Source organism: Argiope bruennichi, chromosome 3 (assembly GCF_947563725.1).
Source record: "Argiope bruennichi chromosome 3, qqArgBrue1.1, whole genome shotgun sequence".
Classification (NCBI taxonomy): domain Eukaryota; kingdom Metazoa; phylum Arthropoda; class Arachnida; order Araneae; family Araneidae; genus Argiope; species Argiope bruennichi.
The window spans coordinates 114,137,891-114,155,492 of NC_079153.1; the positions used below are offsets into that span (position 1 = coordinate 114,137,891).

The following is a 17,602-nucleotide window of genomic DNA, read 5'->3' on the forward strand; positions in this document are numbered from 1 at the left end:
TACCATTGAAGTTAAACACTCTTGCATTCTATAAAAACAGTGAAAATGAATAAAAATAACCTGTTCTGTTATGAATATATTCTTGGGTGTTTTGGAAATTCTCAATTCTTTCGTGAATTGTTGGTATAGTATTATCCAATTCGTAAGTCATGGGAACACAAGCGTGATCCTGGAAGTTATTCCCGACAGGCAAGTCAGCCGCCACTGGGATCTGCAAATAAATTAAGTTTCATAATTAATAACTAAGATAATACTGCCTATTTTGCAAATACATTTGAATTTAAGTATCATTTATGGCCCAGTTCATTATTTTCACGAGTTTTAAGAAAGAACCAACGTAGGATGGTCCCAACATTCTATACTTTTCTCTCAATTTGCACATGATATCACCACGATGTCATTTAATATTCTAAGTACCATGCAATATCGCTACAAAATTGTAAAATATTTTATGTTATTAAGGATTCTTATTTTGTTGGAATATTTATGCAGATTTTATATTGTTGGTTTTATAAAATTAATTAATATACCCTAATAGCACATATATATATTGTATAATATTGTATGATATTAAACAATATTCACAATATTGTACAATATCGTTGAATATTAAATGATATAATATCGCTCGATATTGTGTAATATTGTGGAAGAGAATGTTCTACTTGGGGAGTTCTTCATTTATTGTACAACTTATTAAATTTCCGAATATGTATTATCTTTTGATAAGAAAAGTTTACAAAAATTGCTGAAGATAACTGAATTATTTTAAATAAAATATGAATATAACATATTTCTTTAAAACTCAGATTCTTATCCTTATATATATATCAACATTTTTTTGTTTGAAGTAGAGTTTAAGTTTGAAGACATAGACGAGACGTTGTATTTTTAATTCTCATTAATATCCATCTCGGGAAAGCAATTTATTTACAAGTAGACGCAGCGCGATACAAAAGCAGAAGTAAGAAAGAAGTGCGAAACAAATGATCACTAGTCTTATATAACATAGGATTTCCGGCCACGCGCCGATGGAATACATATAATGACCTCTGACAAGCGCAACAAAAATATCACTTTCATTTGATATGTAGTACTGATGGCGTATTATTTTTACAAAGGGATTAATTAAACCGAAAGTGGAATTGGATCGCGAAAAAAGAGAATATTTTTAGAATGAAATTACTACGGGCTAAATTTAAGATAAAAAAATTGGAAATTAATTAAATTGAAATTAGAATTAAAATATCATTACATATATATATTCATAATGTTTAAAAATTTTAAAAATGCACAATTTAGGAATAAAAATTGATAAAATTGCCAATAAAACTGAGTTTTATAATACCAATAAATAGGATACTTTGAAGAATAGTATGGCTTTAAAATAGCATGAGGTGCTTTGGACCTCCTGTGTAAAAAAAAAAAAAAAAAAAAAAAAAAAATTAAACAATGCGACAAAATTTTAATATGCATGCTGTTCTACCTATTGGATGTCGTTTTGTGTTAAAAGAAAGAAAGAAATGAACAAAATAGAACATGAAAAAGATTTGTATCATGAATTGCAAAATGGTATTGCAGATACATTTAGTTATTGAAAGGATTACTAAGATGAAATTTCACTATCCAATATTTGCTACTCAATTAGTTGATCTCCCAAGAGTTTCGAAGAATGCGTCCTTTGGAATGCATTTTCTACAGGAGAATCTCAGACGCTTAGCATCGATTTTTAAGGCTAAAATATGCACTCCTTCAATTAAACTAGTCATCACAATTCTTCTGCTTAAAATATTTTTTTTATCTAAGCGCATTCTTCTGATTCACAGGATTTAGAATTCTTAAAATATTGGCTGAAAAAACATTTTTTTTTATAAATCACATATTTTGGATGATCCTACTACCAAAATGAATTCATTTTTCTGGAAAATTCTCTTTTTATTTATCTTTTGAATACAGAAACCACTTTAAAAAAAACTCGAGCTCGCATGAATATGGTAGATTGCAGACACGTATGCTATCACAGTTATGAAATTATCGCTTGACATTTCTGTGGAATATGGGAACAAGTAACTGGATCTTAATGACATTAACTTGTGCAGTAGTTGCTTTATTAGCAGTTGCCACGCATTTTTTAAAAATTTTAATTGAATCACGTGTATCAATGATCCCAAAAAAATGTGTGAATCAATGGAAATTTCTGTGTTATTTTTTGAATGATCGTTTTCTTCAATTCAGTTTACAACTTCATATTGTAGACGTTGGTAGTGAAAATTGAATTATTTTACTTGAGTCTAAATAACAAATTTGAAATAGTATATAGAACAAAAAAACTGCTTTATGGTCCGGTTTTAAATATCTCATTTTAATTTATGCCCGCCCTACTATATTTTTAGGGAAACAGCAATAGGCACATTTTTAAAAATCTGTAATATTGTTCCCTGCGCAGTTAGTTCCATAAAAGAGAAAGAAAGGCTTGCTGATATTTGCCACCAAAAACGAAAGTTCTAGAAAATACAAAAGTTGTGGTGATATTTTTTAATAGAAAGCGGGAATTCACAGATCTCTATAGAAAATTGGATATCGATTCCGGAGACTATAAAAGTAGATGCACTAATACTAGAATGTATTATCTTTTATTTGATGTTGATCGTGGGGCTAGCTCTCTAGTTGTACACTGAACGCTATTGTACTGTTGCTATTGTTTAATAACGATTTTCTATTTGCATTTTGCTACCTTTGTTTCGCATTTTCGTATTTTTATGGAACAAAGCACCATTTTCCATTACCCAGGAAGTACAATTTCCTGCGCCATATACACAAGACACAAATTTCTGTTACATATTATTACTTGCAAACTTAGTTTTAGAAATTTTATATCTGAAACTAGAGTATATCATACACCTATAAATGCAATATCACAGTTGTAACAAGTGTTCAAGTTAACACTTCAGTAATTTGGCCTGAAATGTTTCATTGTGTTAATAGAGTCACAAACTCGCTGTGTTTATTGCTAAAACATACAAATATCATCCTTTGGATTTATTTTTACTGCTTCAGATATCGTTAATTTAAAAAAATTGTGCTGTTGGACTGAAGATTTTTTTCGAGGGAAATCAAACTAAAAATAATTTTGATTTCATTATAACTGAAATCAAAATTTGACGAAAAGAATCATATTGAATTCAAATAATTATAACAAAATTCAAATATATAATTATAACAATATAAATGTAAACTGTTTCCTTTATCAAAATAAATAAGACTTTGCTCACCGTTTTGAGTAAATAATATGTTAACATATGACATGATTAACCTTAAAATGACAAATCAATATGAACTGAATCGTTATGTATTTTGAGATTCAATTGTACCTTAAATATTTTTAATACATATATGGTATTTATTTAGAAAATGTCTTGCTCTAAGTTTCATTTAACAAGGCAATTGTTTCTGTAATATTTGACATGGTATTTTACTGACCTGCATTTCTTCGAGATGCTCCCTCGGTCCGATTCCAGACAGCATCAAAAGTTGAGCCGTGTTCACAGCTCCGGCTGCCATGATCACCTCTCGCCTGACCTTTACTCGATGAGTGGTATTGTTATGATCAAATTCAACAGCCGTGGCTTTGTTTCCCTCTAAAACAACCTAAAATAAAAGTTTATATAGGCTGAAATATATATTGCTAATACCTTCCTCCGTTATTTTTATATAATTGTTGAAAAATGCATTAAGTTACAAAATGTGAAGAGATATTTCATATTGAAATGAGCTGAGTCTAAATTGATTAAAAGAAATGCTAACGCCAAATCAAAGAAAAGGGTTGCTTAGCAACTCAAAAAAATAGTTTTGTTTTTGTACTGAAAAGACTGGCAAATCAAAGAATTACTGTTATTAAAAAATTAGACAAGGTTAGGAAATAATTTTTTTTGAAAAAATTATACATTAAAACTATTTATGGTGTAATAACTCCAGTAGCCCTAAATGGTCCCAATTTTTTTAAAAAAGTATTTTTGCCATTACTTATTGAAAAAGGCTATTGAATTATTAATATTTTATTATAATTTCCAATTTTAAGAAGAATGGCAGAATTAAAGAACGACGGACGTATTTTATTTTCATTTCCATATATTTCTGAAACTATTTAGAATATAATCGATTACAAGATAATTATTATGATAATTATGATTACAAAATGATTATTTATAATAAATAAATATTTTATGAATATTCAAAGTTTAATTTTTTTTTTTTTTTTTGTCGAAATTGTTTTGTGTTTCCGATTGACAATGGCTGTAAAACAAGATTAAATGATGCTATCTGAAATTCTGAGATCCATTATACACCCTTAAAAGATTTTGATACATACATAGCAAATTAAATTAAATTTTATTAAATAGTTTTTGAAGTATCAATTTTTTCTATCATGATCAAATATTATTAGAGAATATATTTAAATATATACTTGCATATTATTTCGCACAAGTAAACTAAAATATTATATAATGTTGTTCTAATCACTTTTAACAGATCTTTTCAAAATAAGTAAAGTGTAGCTGAGTGAGTTAAGTTTAAGAAACAATTTAAACAATTATACACACACACACACATTAGTTTTTGAGAATTAACTGTAAAAATAGATTAAATCCTCCCGTTTTAAAATAGGAAGGTTACTCAGAAAATCAGCCTCTAACATTGACAATAGATGGCGCTGCAAAATGCATGAAACGCAAAAGAACAAACCGAGATTATGGGCGTGGCTATCGTATGTGGCAGGTGTAACTTCTATAATTACCATTGTGGTGAATAGCATATAAGCCAGTTAACAGCTCTGCTACCCGAACAATTGTTTTGGTATCATGGTCGTGTTACTGGACTGCGAACCACAAAGGCCCAGGTTCTATCCCCGCGCATCTCAAACCGCTAAATTGGTGGCCTCGGACGATGAACCTTCAACCTTTGTACAGCTGTTGTGGCGCCATCTACCCCCAACCAAAGTCGTCAGACTCATTTGACGCAGCAACAGCATCAGCAACCACTCACCCACACAAGTTCGCCATAACGCTTGGCGCTACTCAACTAGATACAGGCCCATTAAACAACAGCTAATAATACATCACCACTCAACATCCACATCGTTCGTCTCATCTCCGACTCACTGGAGGGAGAGTCTGTGGTGAATTGCATATAAGCCAGTTAACAGCTCTGCTACCCGAACAATTGTTTTGGTATCATGGTCATATTATTGGACTGGCAAACCACAAGGTCCCAGGTTCTATCCTAGCACATCATATACCGCTAAACCATTATGACGTTATAGAGAGCGGAGATATTGGCTATCTACAACGTTTAACTGCGAGATCATGATCAGAACTCTAAGCATAACTGCGCAATGTAATAGCTATCGCAATGAGCCATTCAGAAAAAGCACGGAATGCTGCGTTTTATTGTTGAATTGATCTACAACAATGCTGTTTTGCATGCAACAAATCACACAAAATATCATCTACAGAAGTTTCGCTTGGAGCTACTTCACTACTCATCCTATATTCTCGATCCTACTCCCAGCTACTTCTTCCTGTTCTTATATTTAAAGAAATTTTCTAATAAAGTTTAAAATACGAAGGTCATCTAGAAAATAAGTAACCCACCCACTTGCCAAAAAAGGGCGCTACAAAAACACTGCTCTAAGCAACTTCTACCTGTTCTTGTATTTAAAAAAAAAATTCTGTTAAACCATCGCTTTCCTACTGACGAAGATCTGCAAACGAATGATGACACCCTAGCTCCATTTTTAATTGCTGACTTCTATGACACAGGACTACAAAAACTAATCCCATGGTATGGCGTGTTGCAATTCCGATGGCTATTACATTGAGAAGTAGCTGTTATATTGCTATATCTTTTGTAATAAATCTTTCTAATTATGTTTTACTTCTTTTTACCGATGATGGGAAACGCGCTTTCTAGATAAAAATCGTATAATTATTTAAGATTTGGCATTTATCAGTTGTGTATTATTGAAATTGTTGCAATTTTATCTGACATACATTAAAAATAAACACTTTTACAGAAACTAAAAAGATGGGCTTTTTTTTTTTATCGTAAATTAAAAATTTTCATTTAAAACCGCTCTTTCAACAAAGTCGGAAAATTATTTAAAATTTTGCTGCTTTCGGGCATAAAAAATATTGCCAATAGAATAAAGATAAAATTCTGTAAAATATTGCTCAATACTATACAGTAAAAATATAATATAATGTAATACAATACTGTATCAACATTGTACAATATTTTGTACTGCATGAAATCTGAAAAGCTAATGATTAAAATGCAAATTATTACCTTTCTGACGTGTGCGTAAGGTAAAATGTCGAGGTTTGTACGATTTTCCGCTGGTACCAAGTAAGCCTTTGCGCTGTTGCATCTTTGGCCATCCCTGAGAGTGGCTTGAAAGTCGTAGAAGCCTTTGGAAAAAAATTTACTAAGCTGAATTTTTGAGTTAAGCTTAGCAAGCATTAAGATAAATTTTTAAGTTCACGATGATGATTTCAAAAGTAAATTATTCGTTTTGATTGAAATTCTGTAATAGCCTTTCACAGCACAGTTGATACATTTTTGTCATGTAAAATACTAACGTCCCGTTTTAAAGCAACACTAGGGTTATTTTGGACGGACCTCGTAATTTTGAACTGCGGTCAAATGACGAGGATGACACTTGAGCTGGCACCTGAGTTTCTGACTAGATTTTCTAGCCAATCTGGGTTCGACGTATCAGCTTCTATATTAACATTTCGCTTATAAATCTCTATTAGCACCTCAACAGTCAGCTGTTTGATCTGTGGGCGCAATTGTTCACCGGCATAAGTTTCATCGAATTCTAAGTATAACTTCACGCCAAGTTTGACAATTTCTTCGAATACATGAGTTACTGGATCAGCTTTTCTGTAGTATTTCAAGCTCATTTTTTGAAAAAGAATCAATGAATTATCTTGAATTATCCCTAAATTTTGGATCTTCATCATATTCTAAATTGGAAAATATATAAAGTGTAAAAGGAATAAAAGATTGGCTTAGCTACGAATACGAGTAAGTCGAAAGTAGCAGAGTTCATATTTCTTATTACTGTATTTCTATACAAAGCATGTTTGCTGTTTGGATGCGTACTACCTCTCTAAGATTCAAATAAGAATAATTTTTTTTAAAAAAAAATTTGCAACTTAGCTCTGAGTTCAAATAAGTTTTGGTAGTCGAGGCATTACTGAATTCAATTAAAAGAAATGGTTGTTATATTGAAATAAGCAACTCATTATTTTAGATTCAACCTCGTTGATATGATAAATTTGTCTATTCTACTTAATTTGATTTAAAGAATTATTTGCAGCGGTTGCCTCTTGTGCTTAGTACTCCATATTTATTATAATAATGACTTATTTCTCTATGCTTAATCTATCATTAAAGTCTGTCCTATCAATTAAAAATGAAATCGTATAAAAAACTAACGTATAGAAAACGTTTGTCAACTCACACTCAATAAAAAAAAAAAAGAAATGACTTGTTTGTCTATGTTGGACTCATCCTTAAATATTATCCCGTGATTTTACAACGATCCTGTACATAAAACATTTGCCAACCCATAAGCGTTCAAAAATGACTGTTTCTCTATGCATAGTTTAACTTTAAAGTTTATTGCATGATCTTAGAATTATCTTTATGCACAACTACCATGTTGTAGAAAAAATATCATTCCGTATAGAAAACGTTTGATGAGATACACTTAATGTAAAAAAAAAAAAAAAAATACTTGTTTATCTATTTCTAGACTTATCCGTATTGTCCTGTGATCTTAAAACAATCCCATATATAAAACATCTGGCAACTCATGCGCTTTCTAAAAATTATTGTTTCTCTATGCCTAGCTTACCTTTAAAAGTTATTTCGTGATCACAGAACAATCATTATGGAAAACTACCAAAATGTAGAAAAAACTATCATGTTGTATAGAAAATGTTTGTTAAGACACGCTTAGTGAAAAAAAATTACCTGTTTATCTATTTCTGAACTATCCTTAAAGATTGTTCCGTGATCTTAAAACAATCCTGTATATAAAACATTTGCCAACCCATGTGCGTTCTAAAAATGACTATTTCTCTATGCATAGTTAGACTTTAAAATTTATGTCGTGTTCTTAAAACTATCCTTGTGGAAAAATACTACGTTATAGAAAAAAAAATTATCATGTCATATAGAAAACGTTTGTTAAGACACGCTTAATGTAAAAAAAAAAAAAAAAAAATTAATTGTTTATCTATTTCTGACCTATCCTTAAAGATTGTTCCGTGATCTTAAAACAATCCTGTATATAAAACATTTGCCAACCCATGTGCGTTCTAAAAATGACTATTTCTCTATGCATAGTTAGACTTTAAAATTTATGTCGTGTTCTTAAAACTATCCTTGTGGAAAAATACTACGTTATAGAAAAAAAAATTATCATGTCATATAGAAAACGTTTGTTAAGACACGCTTAATGTAAAAAAAAAATTTACTTGTTTATCTATTTCTGACCTATCCTTAAACATTGTTCCGTGATCTTAAAACAATCCCATAGATAAAACATTTGGCAATTCATGCGAGTTATAAAAATGATTGTTTCTTTATGCATAGCCTACCTTCAAAGTTTATCCCGTGATCCTAAAATCATCCCTTATAGAAAACTGAACTCTGCTGTTCTATTTGAGTCCATCTGAACCAAAACGCTTTTGTACTACTTTTATAAAACGATGATCTAAAATCATCTTATAGATGCTTCGTAACTTTATTATCGAAAATGTTATATTGTTTTATGAGAGGAATTTCCTTTTATTTACATACTTTTTAAATATATCGTTTCGATTAATATGAGCCGATGCTGTTTTCTTAAAATGTACTTAAAATGTGGAACAATACATTACTAATTCAAGTAAATGAGATAAAAAATAAATTCCAGTAAAATATTTTTTAGTTATAAATAAATTTGTCAAGAAAAAGTCATACAGTTACATACATACAAAAGACAAACAATTTTTTCTGATTGGACCAGAAATTCGTTCAAAAACAGAAGTTATATGCAAAAAAAGTTTTTAGATAAAGTTTTTCTTAAATCGATTAGTTATTTAAATTAGATTAAAATTGTTTTTTTTTCCCATGAAATATCTTGACGTATGAATCAAACTGACTCACACATCATGATTATATGTTAATATTATATATTTACTGAAACTCATTCATTTCATAAAGAATAATTAGTAAAAATAATTCTTTTACTAAGATTTAGAAGAAATCAAATATCTAGTCTGAAAGTGCAAATAATTTGAGTACGAATGTCAGTTGCTATTCATACTTTTCAAAGATGAAATATTAACACTTAATGACATATCCTTTTAACACAGAAGAGACCCGATATAAAAAGATTACCAGTTTGATGAAGGCCGTTAGGATCGACCATACTATAACCAGCTTCTTTAACTGCTTCCAGAATGGGCTTTTTGATCTTTGCTTCATATCTTGGTTTGTGAAAGGTCACCGGACCATTTGCAGCGTGATAACCTAAGTGCAAGAGAAATAGTAATTTCATCGGATTTCTCCATTTAGATAGACAAAAAAAAATATTATTAAAAAATATATATATGTATTATTCTGTGATCATATTTTTTATCTTAAGCTCATTAAATTACCTTTAGAATTGCGGAATCTAAAATTTTTGAAAATTAAAAGAATACCCCACATATTGTGCTCAGATATGACTTACAGTCCGATACTTATCATTTTCCAATAATGTATATTTCGTCTTTTTTTAAAATTTTTAATATCTGTTTATTTAAATACTTAATTAGGTGGTATATTTGATCATTTAAAAATATTTCCAACTATTCCAAAATAAGTCATTTCCATTGCACAAAATTACTGGAAAATTATATTAATTCTTTATGATATTAACACTATGTTTTTGTAATTTGATGAACATCTAGCATAAAATTATTAACTTTGTTTTACAAGAATATGATCAAATAAGAATTAAATTAATTAGAGAATATGTTTTCCAAAGTTTTTACTATATAAATCGTCTAAAAGAATTACTAAATTCCTGACTTACATCCAAAATTATTGTATGTGATAAATGAGTTTTAAAAAATACACTTTTATTAGCGTACTAAAAAATAGAATTTTTCATTTTAATCGCTTACTATTGTTTTGCCTTAAAGTTATAATTCATTATAATAAATATCATGGAATTTAACTTTCAATTTTTTGGAAAGTTACATTCTATCAAAGAAATGTCTCTACTAGTTTAGAATAAAAATTTTATCAAATTATTCGATTTTTTGATAATTAATTTTAATTATTAATGATTAATTAACCTTTAATCATTGCATTTTTTAATGCAAAAGTGCACACAATTTGAAAATATTCAGCGCATTAAGGAACAAGAATAAAATTGATTATTAAATGCCATAAATAAATAAAGCATAATGGCAATTTTCATCATCATCTTTTTATCGCATATATTTTTTTACTTGCTTTTACCAGTATAGCATTATTATTATGTATGCTTCTTTGACAGTAGATGCTTTTTTAAAAGGTTGACGTAGAACTATGACATCATAGCTGTTATTTCATCTCAAAATCGGTCGAGCTCCAAAACTTTGTTTGCCAGCAAGAAAAATTGAAAATGAAATTTTAAAAAAATTATATTATATATATATATATATATATATATATATATATATATATATTTATATATATATATATATATATATATATATATATATATATATAGAGAGAGAGAGAGAGAGAAAGGCCGATAGTAAAGACTCATGATTGTTTCAAACCCGTTTAAACTGGTTAATGACTTTAATTAATTAAGACAAATAATGACTTAAAAATAATAATGTTCTCACATGATAACTTGAAATTTGCTATCGTATATTTCATTTTATTTATTTATTATTTTAATTATTTTCCACTTTCAAGCAATTAATTTATAATTCATCATAAAAAATGCTTTGGAATTTAAAATTCATTGTTTTCTAATTCTCCACCAGCAGGCGCCGTTACAATAAAATCATATTGTCATTGAATTCATCGATTAGCTAGTAATAAAATTCTAAAAATATTAAAATCGTACTTATTTGTATAATCGTTCTTATTATACCTTGTATTCGCTATTTATAATGAGTGCAAGGTTTCGGAAATCCATGAGACATCCGGAAAATGAGTGAAAAATTGGTTACGAAATTCATTTTTAAAAATATGGAACAAGTCCAGTTAAATTTGAAATGTAAAAACGTTTCGGTTTACCATTTGTAAGATATTCTGGGTCAGTATTGTTTTCAAGTTTCAAAAAGTAGGGCCATACATCATTAAAGCTCCACCCCTCTGCACCTTGTGCTGCCCAATCATCGTAGTTCTTTCGGTTGCCCCTGGTGTAAACCATAGCGTTCAGAATTCCAGATCCACCGAGACCTTTACCACCTGGCCATGGGACTTCCTGAAATGAGATGTTACAAAATTTAAAGGAGAGCAGTTTAGAGATGCTTATTCCACGATTTTTTGAATAACAAATAATATTGCTATTGTTATTTTTAAATATCGTTCCAAATATCTGTTATTTCAATCATGTTATTAATTAAAAATTATTACTTAATATTAAATATAAAATTTATTAATTGTAATTAAAACTTAATTTACTAATTTAATTAACGTGTGATTGAATTAATTTATCTGTTTCAACTTACTTCTTAAATTTTATTTTTTTTCTCAAAACTATTTAGTTAATTTATTTATTAGAGTGGACCATTTTCTGGAAAAGATGAGTTAAAAATATATGTCATTTCTTCAAAATGTTTACTTTAGTCCTATGTTCTACCAATAGATGGCGCCAGCAGTAAACAGAGTACATGTAATCAAAGTCAATCATGTCACGAGCAATTTAAAATGATCTGTATGGAATAGCGCATCATCAAATACGAATATCGGTCACTCCCGTAAAGTGGAGCGGTGACTTCGCACTTTCCGGTGAAATCACCGCTCCGATAAATTTCAGTGATATGCAATTCAATGATACGATACGATAATTCCAATAATCGGTCCGTTCACTTTTCAATCCAATCACAGATTTCTTTCGAGAGCTTCCATTGGACAGTTCGTATCGATTCTTACTTTCCAGTAAAGTCACCGCTCCGACAAATTTCAGTGATATCGTATCGATTGTTACTTTCTATCGTGATACAAAACCTGTAATCGAAATATCGTCAGTAAGATCGTATCAAGGATTTGAATCACACCCCTCTTTGAAAAGTATTGATCACTTGTATTTGTGACTTTTTGGTATTGGTTACGTAATAACCGCTCTGAAAATATTCGTCATCCCTAGAGCAGTTCAATATTACAGCAGATGTTTAAAGTAGAACTTTTCATATTACGCATTATTCTTTATCCAAAGGTTGTTTGTTTATATTTCAGATTAGCCAGTATTGGCAACCAACTACCTGACGGGGAATATTAGATGTGTTTGATTGATTTAAGACCTCTTGTGCTTAACTTTTATTCTGTATAGGATTCCTACAAAATAAAGCTTATAAAACTTTTATTCTGAATAGGATTCCTATAAATAAAGCTATTATAAAACATCAAATTGTAATTGACATCAGAGACTGGTTACTTTAATAGTCTTATACTTCTAACTTTATTGTATAAATGAATTTTCATATAGAACCATTGATTGGTAATTTATACTTTATTTTAAAAGTTATGTTTCTTTACAATGTGATGCGACTTTCTTCTTCTTATGTAAATTATTTAGATGCTAAACAGAAATGTTCTTTTTAACTTTTAGCATTAGTAAAAAATTCACGCGATTAAATATTTATAAAACAATGAAAACACAGAAATCGATTGTTGAAAACTATGTGAAAAGATGTTTAAAAAATTGCCAAAGATCAGCAAAGATTTTTATCACAATTAAATTGACATTATTTCAATTAAAGTTTTTAAATTTTAAAATGAAATAAAATTAAGTTCCATGCAACAATAATTTTATAGGTCATGCAAAAATACCAAAATTTCCCGAATTATTTAATTACCATTCTTATTAAAATTTTTAAAAATATCACTTCGTGGTGCAAATTTCTTCCTTCCAAATTCGATAGCTCTGAGTCAAACTTTCTATTCTATATGGCACCAACATTACGTATTATCCTTTATTATTAGTATTAAAAATTTTTAATCTGTATTAGAAAGCTTTAATTATTTGTGTCGAAGATCAATTCATCCAGAATGTTGTTGTAATTTATAAATAGATCGATCCCCCATTAATTAATTTTTGTAGTATGTTATGAGACTCTTTTCTATTGTTTCCTATAACAGTGAAATTATACTTTGTATAATTCCAGAAATCATCTAATTTGTTAAAGCATGAGCTATGAACATAGATTTGAGGAGTATGAATGAAGGGAAAACAGTTGTAGTTTAATTTAAATTATATGAAAATGATAGACATTGTGCGCTGTAGTAGCGAATTTCTACTCATGTTAGATTTGGTATCTACAAGTCATCCTTTGAATTTTTTTTTCAAGCGAAACACAAATGTGACCGCTTTTACCTGAAAGTACTCCATGTATAGGAAATCAGTCTATCTATCTCAGATGTTGAGCGAGGTGCTCAAAAATCGCTATCAACAGAAAATATCATTCTTTCTCTTACGAGTGTTGGATTCAAGGGTCTAGCTGACTATTCACGATTAAATGGGATTGGATTCTTCCTTTTTAACCATACTGTTCTAATTACTTTAGAAAATACTTTTAATGTTGTATTATTAAAATTGTCATTGGTTCATTTTACTTACAACTAACCGCCTCGGAAGACATATTGTCGGAAATAAGGGGAAAAAATTGTTTTTAAAAAGGTGCTGAAATTCAGACAGAATTTGTACGCTTATTAAATTGCACGATTACTATGAAAAAGACAATTGAAATTTTTTTTTAAACTGTGTAAAATTAATTTTTGAGCATTAACATTTTTGGTAGTTATCACAGTAAAGCTACAAAATTTGGCTACAAAATTTTAATTAATTAATATTTTAAAACTCTAAAAGAAATCACTCAGTTCACTTGTCCACCCTCTAAGATAAATATGTCTCAAATATTACATCTGTAGGTGCAATAATTTGGTCTTTAAAGTGCCAGCACACAATATTATTAGTAAAAATAAAATTCACCGGCGTCCTGACCTAGGGGTAGCGCGTCTTCCCAATGACTTGGGCGTCCCGAGTTCGAGTCCTGCTTCGGGCATGGTTGTTCTCTACCCTGCTCTCTATCTGTGAGGTGTGTGAAAGAACCCCGCACCCTGTAAAAAGGGGTTGTGTAAGCGAGTATGTGAGTGTCATCTTTATCTGAGATACAGTAAGACTTCTGCCCTCGGGTGCTTAGGGGTTCTTACCCTCAGAAGCTACTGCACCCCTCTTTTCCCGATCTATTATTTGGTTTGAATTAGTGTTGAATCCAAAGAGGATAAACTACAGAAATGAAATTCGCCAGGCTAGTCTCTTGTTACCAGCGATTTCAGCTTAGAAATATTTGAAACAAACATCATTTTTCGGATATTCGTTTGCAATTTTCTTTCAATATACAGGGTGTTGCCGAATTCGACAGACAAACTCAGAGGGATGATAGTAGGCATCAAGAGGATAAAGAATTACCACATAACATGGGTCCCAAACGACACTTAGTGGGTGAAAATCGCAAAAATATAGAAAGTTCGAGAACTGTTGGAAAATGTAAAAAATTAATAAAAAAATAACAAATGACGTTTCAACTATGAATTTTTTTAAGGTGGAAGCACATTTTTAAAACTTGTTTTTCATATAGGTAACATGCGGATTGGAGATCTAGGGGGTCGAAAATTACTGAAAATGAAAAAGTAGTTTAGAACCCATATTTGCAAAAAATATTAAAACGGGAAGAAAGATAAAGACTTGAAAATGTAAGGAATTTTATATTCTATAATTTGATATAAACGTGCAGTGTGAAAACTGGGGAGTTTTAAAGATATTCAAGAAAAACTAAAATGGCAACCAGAAAACATCACTGCACCATCAGTACCGATATTCGCAGGGAGCGTTGTCAAATTCGGAAGATAAATTCAGAGCAAGGATGATAGGCATTAGGCAGATAAAAAATTATCATAAATCATAGAGTCGCAGGTAACGTTTTTCTGTGCAAATTGCAAATCGGGTAGAATTTACACCCTGGATGCTTGATGCCACACAGGAAGATGCATACTTTTCTGCTAAAGGTATTTCCTCAGAGGAAGGCTGCTTTACGAAGGAAGGTGTCCTCAACAAACAAAATGCGAATAATTAATCATTCGAAACTCCCCGCATCACTGTCTCGACGAACGTACAACACAAGTTCGATATTTACAACTGGGCAGGGCCATCTATTTGGACCGTATCTTCTGTCCGAAAGCTTCAGCTCGTTCCTCCGGATTTACTACAGGGAACACAGACAATTGTACGCCAGAACATTTGACAAATGCATGATGGAGCACCAACACATTTTAGTTGTGTTCGGGAAATCTGACTTGTTGTTTGCGAACGAAGTTTATTGCTCATCAATTCTACAATGCTCATTAATGAATACTTGCTCGTTGCTTTTATTTTTCTCGAACGCATTAAAATTTACATACTAGAAGGCTTCCTCTCGATTACCTTGTTCCTAATTTTAGCATTCATAGGGCCATTCTCTTTGTCAAACTCACCGTCTTTTCGACTTCTGTTTTTGCGATTTTCACCGAATAAATGTTACCTGCGATCCCATATTTCTGGTAATTTTTCATCTACCTAATGCCTACTATCCTTGCTCTGAATTTATCTTCCGAATTCGACAACGCTCTCTGCGAATATCGGTACTCATGTTGCAGCGATGTTTTCAGGTTCCCATTTTAGTTTTTCTTGAATATCTTTAAAACTCAACAGTTTTCACACTACACGCTTATATGAAATTATAGATTATAAAATTCTTTACATTTTCAAGCTTTTTTTTTTAAGTTTTAATATTTTTTTCAAATATGGGTTAAAAATACATTTTCGTTTTCAATAATTTACGACTCCCTAGATCCTCAAATCCGCATGTTACCTATATGAAAAACGAATTTTAAAAATGTGCTTCCACTTAAAAAAATTCATAGTTGAAACATCATTTGTTATTTTTTTATTATTTTTTTTACATTTTCCAACAGTTCTTGGACACCCTATATTTTTGCCTACTAAACGTCATTTGGGACCCTATATTGTATGGCGATTCTTTACTCTCTTGATACCTGCTATCACCCCTCTGAGTTTGTCGGTCGAATTCGTCAACACCCTATAGAAGTAACAATTGACGGTTTTTTCCCCTTTCCGATTAATATTGTTACGTATTATAAACTTAGAAATTTTAATACTATGCAATTCACAGCGTTTTTGAATTACGGGATAGTCATATTTCTGTTTGCAAAACACAAAACATGGAGCATTTTGAAAGAAGAATAAATTTAAATGTTGCAGATAATATTTTTTTAAAAAAATTTCTAATATTAAGTTGTTGCCAAAAATTTTTACTGAAAAACATAACTTTTCCAATTTATCATTAAAATCATTTTAAAAGGTGTAAATACTTTCTGTAGATAATTAAATATATGTAAAAAAAAAAAAAAATTCTTAGGAATTCTTACCCGATTTCGAAGAAGTTTTCCAGTGTGTTTCTGGGGTACTGTTTTATATTGCCAATCTACGTCAGTGTTAAAAAAGTCTCGCGCTAAACCTGGTGCTTCTGTTAACACGGGAGCAGGTTTTCCAGCTTCCAACAAAAGAACAGTCACGCATTTTTCTTCAGACAGCCGACTGGCAACAACAGATCCAGCTGAACCTGCGCCCACTTTGGAAGAAAGGAAAAAAAAATATTTAATAATAATCAATAATAAGTTAAGTAAATTCATTAAAAACAATTTTATAAGATGTATTTTTATTAGCGTAGAAGAAAGTAAATTTTTTTTTAATTTCATTATTTTATAAATTTTAGATTATAATTATTCATTATGATAAATACTAAAGAATATTGGAAATTTTTTCCCAAATTTGCTACTAGGTGACGCCACAGTAAGGATATAAATTAATTAATCAATTAATTATTAATTTTTTTAAATTATTAAAATATTCAATAATTTATAATCACTGAGAATATGCAAGTGCATGAAATGGGAAACTCCAAATAATAGGTACGCTCCAAAATTGTGTATATATTTTTGGAATCCATAATTATCAAGCAAATGACACGTCAAAACCGGCATCAATAAATCCCAGCGTTAGTGCGCTATAGAAGTGAGCACAATCCTTTGTTTATTTGTTTGTGTTGTAGTTGTCTGTTTATTTGTTGTGCTTACTCCCTAATGTAGTAATCGTTCGATATGCTCTATGAGTGAATTGGATCCAGAACTTTTAAACTTTGCTCATAATCATGCTGATGTTTCTTATTGCACTTGCCATGGACAATCCTGCTTTACGAAGACAGCGATTTTAAGCCGG

At 30.3% G+C, this 17,602-nt stretch overlaps 1 protein-coding gene across 1 annotated transcript in view; it reads right to left on the reverse strand.

Annotated features, from left to right (window-relative positions):
- LOC129962943 (glucose dehydrogenase [FAD, quinone]-like) overlaps positions 1 to 17,602 on the reverse strand; it is a 54,862-nt gene that overhangs the window by 9,754 nt on the left and 27,506 nt on the right. Inside the window, exons 4-9 of the mRNA XM_056076946.1 lie at positions 16,753 to 16,955; positions 11,341 to 11,530; positions 9,457 to 9,588; positions 6,346 to 6,467; positions 3,481 to 3,648; positions 61 to 211 (exon numbers count right to left, since the gene is read on the reverse strand). Of these exons, the coding sequence (XP_055932921.1) occupies positions 61 to 211; positions 3,481 to 3,648; positions 6,346 to 6,467; positions 9,457 to 9,588; positions 11,341 to 11,530; positions 16,753 to 16,955 (966 nt within the window). The remainder of the gene's footprint in view (positions 1 to 60; positions 212 to 3,480; positions 3,649 to 6,345; positions 6,468 to 9,456; positions 9,589 to 11,340; positions 11,531 to 16,752; positions 16,956 to 17,602) is intronic.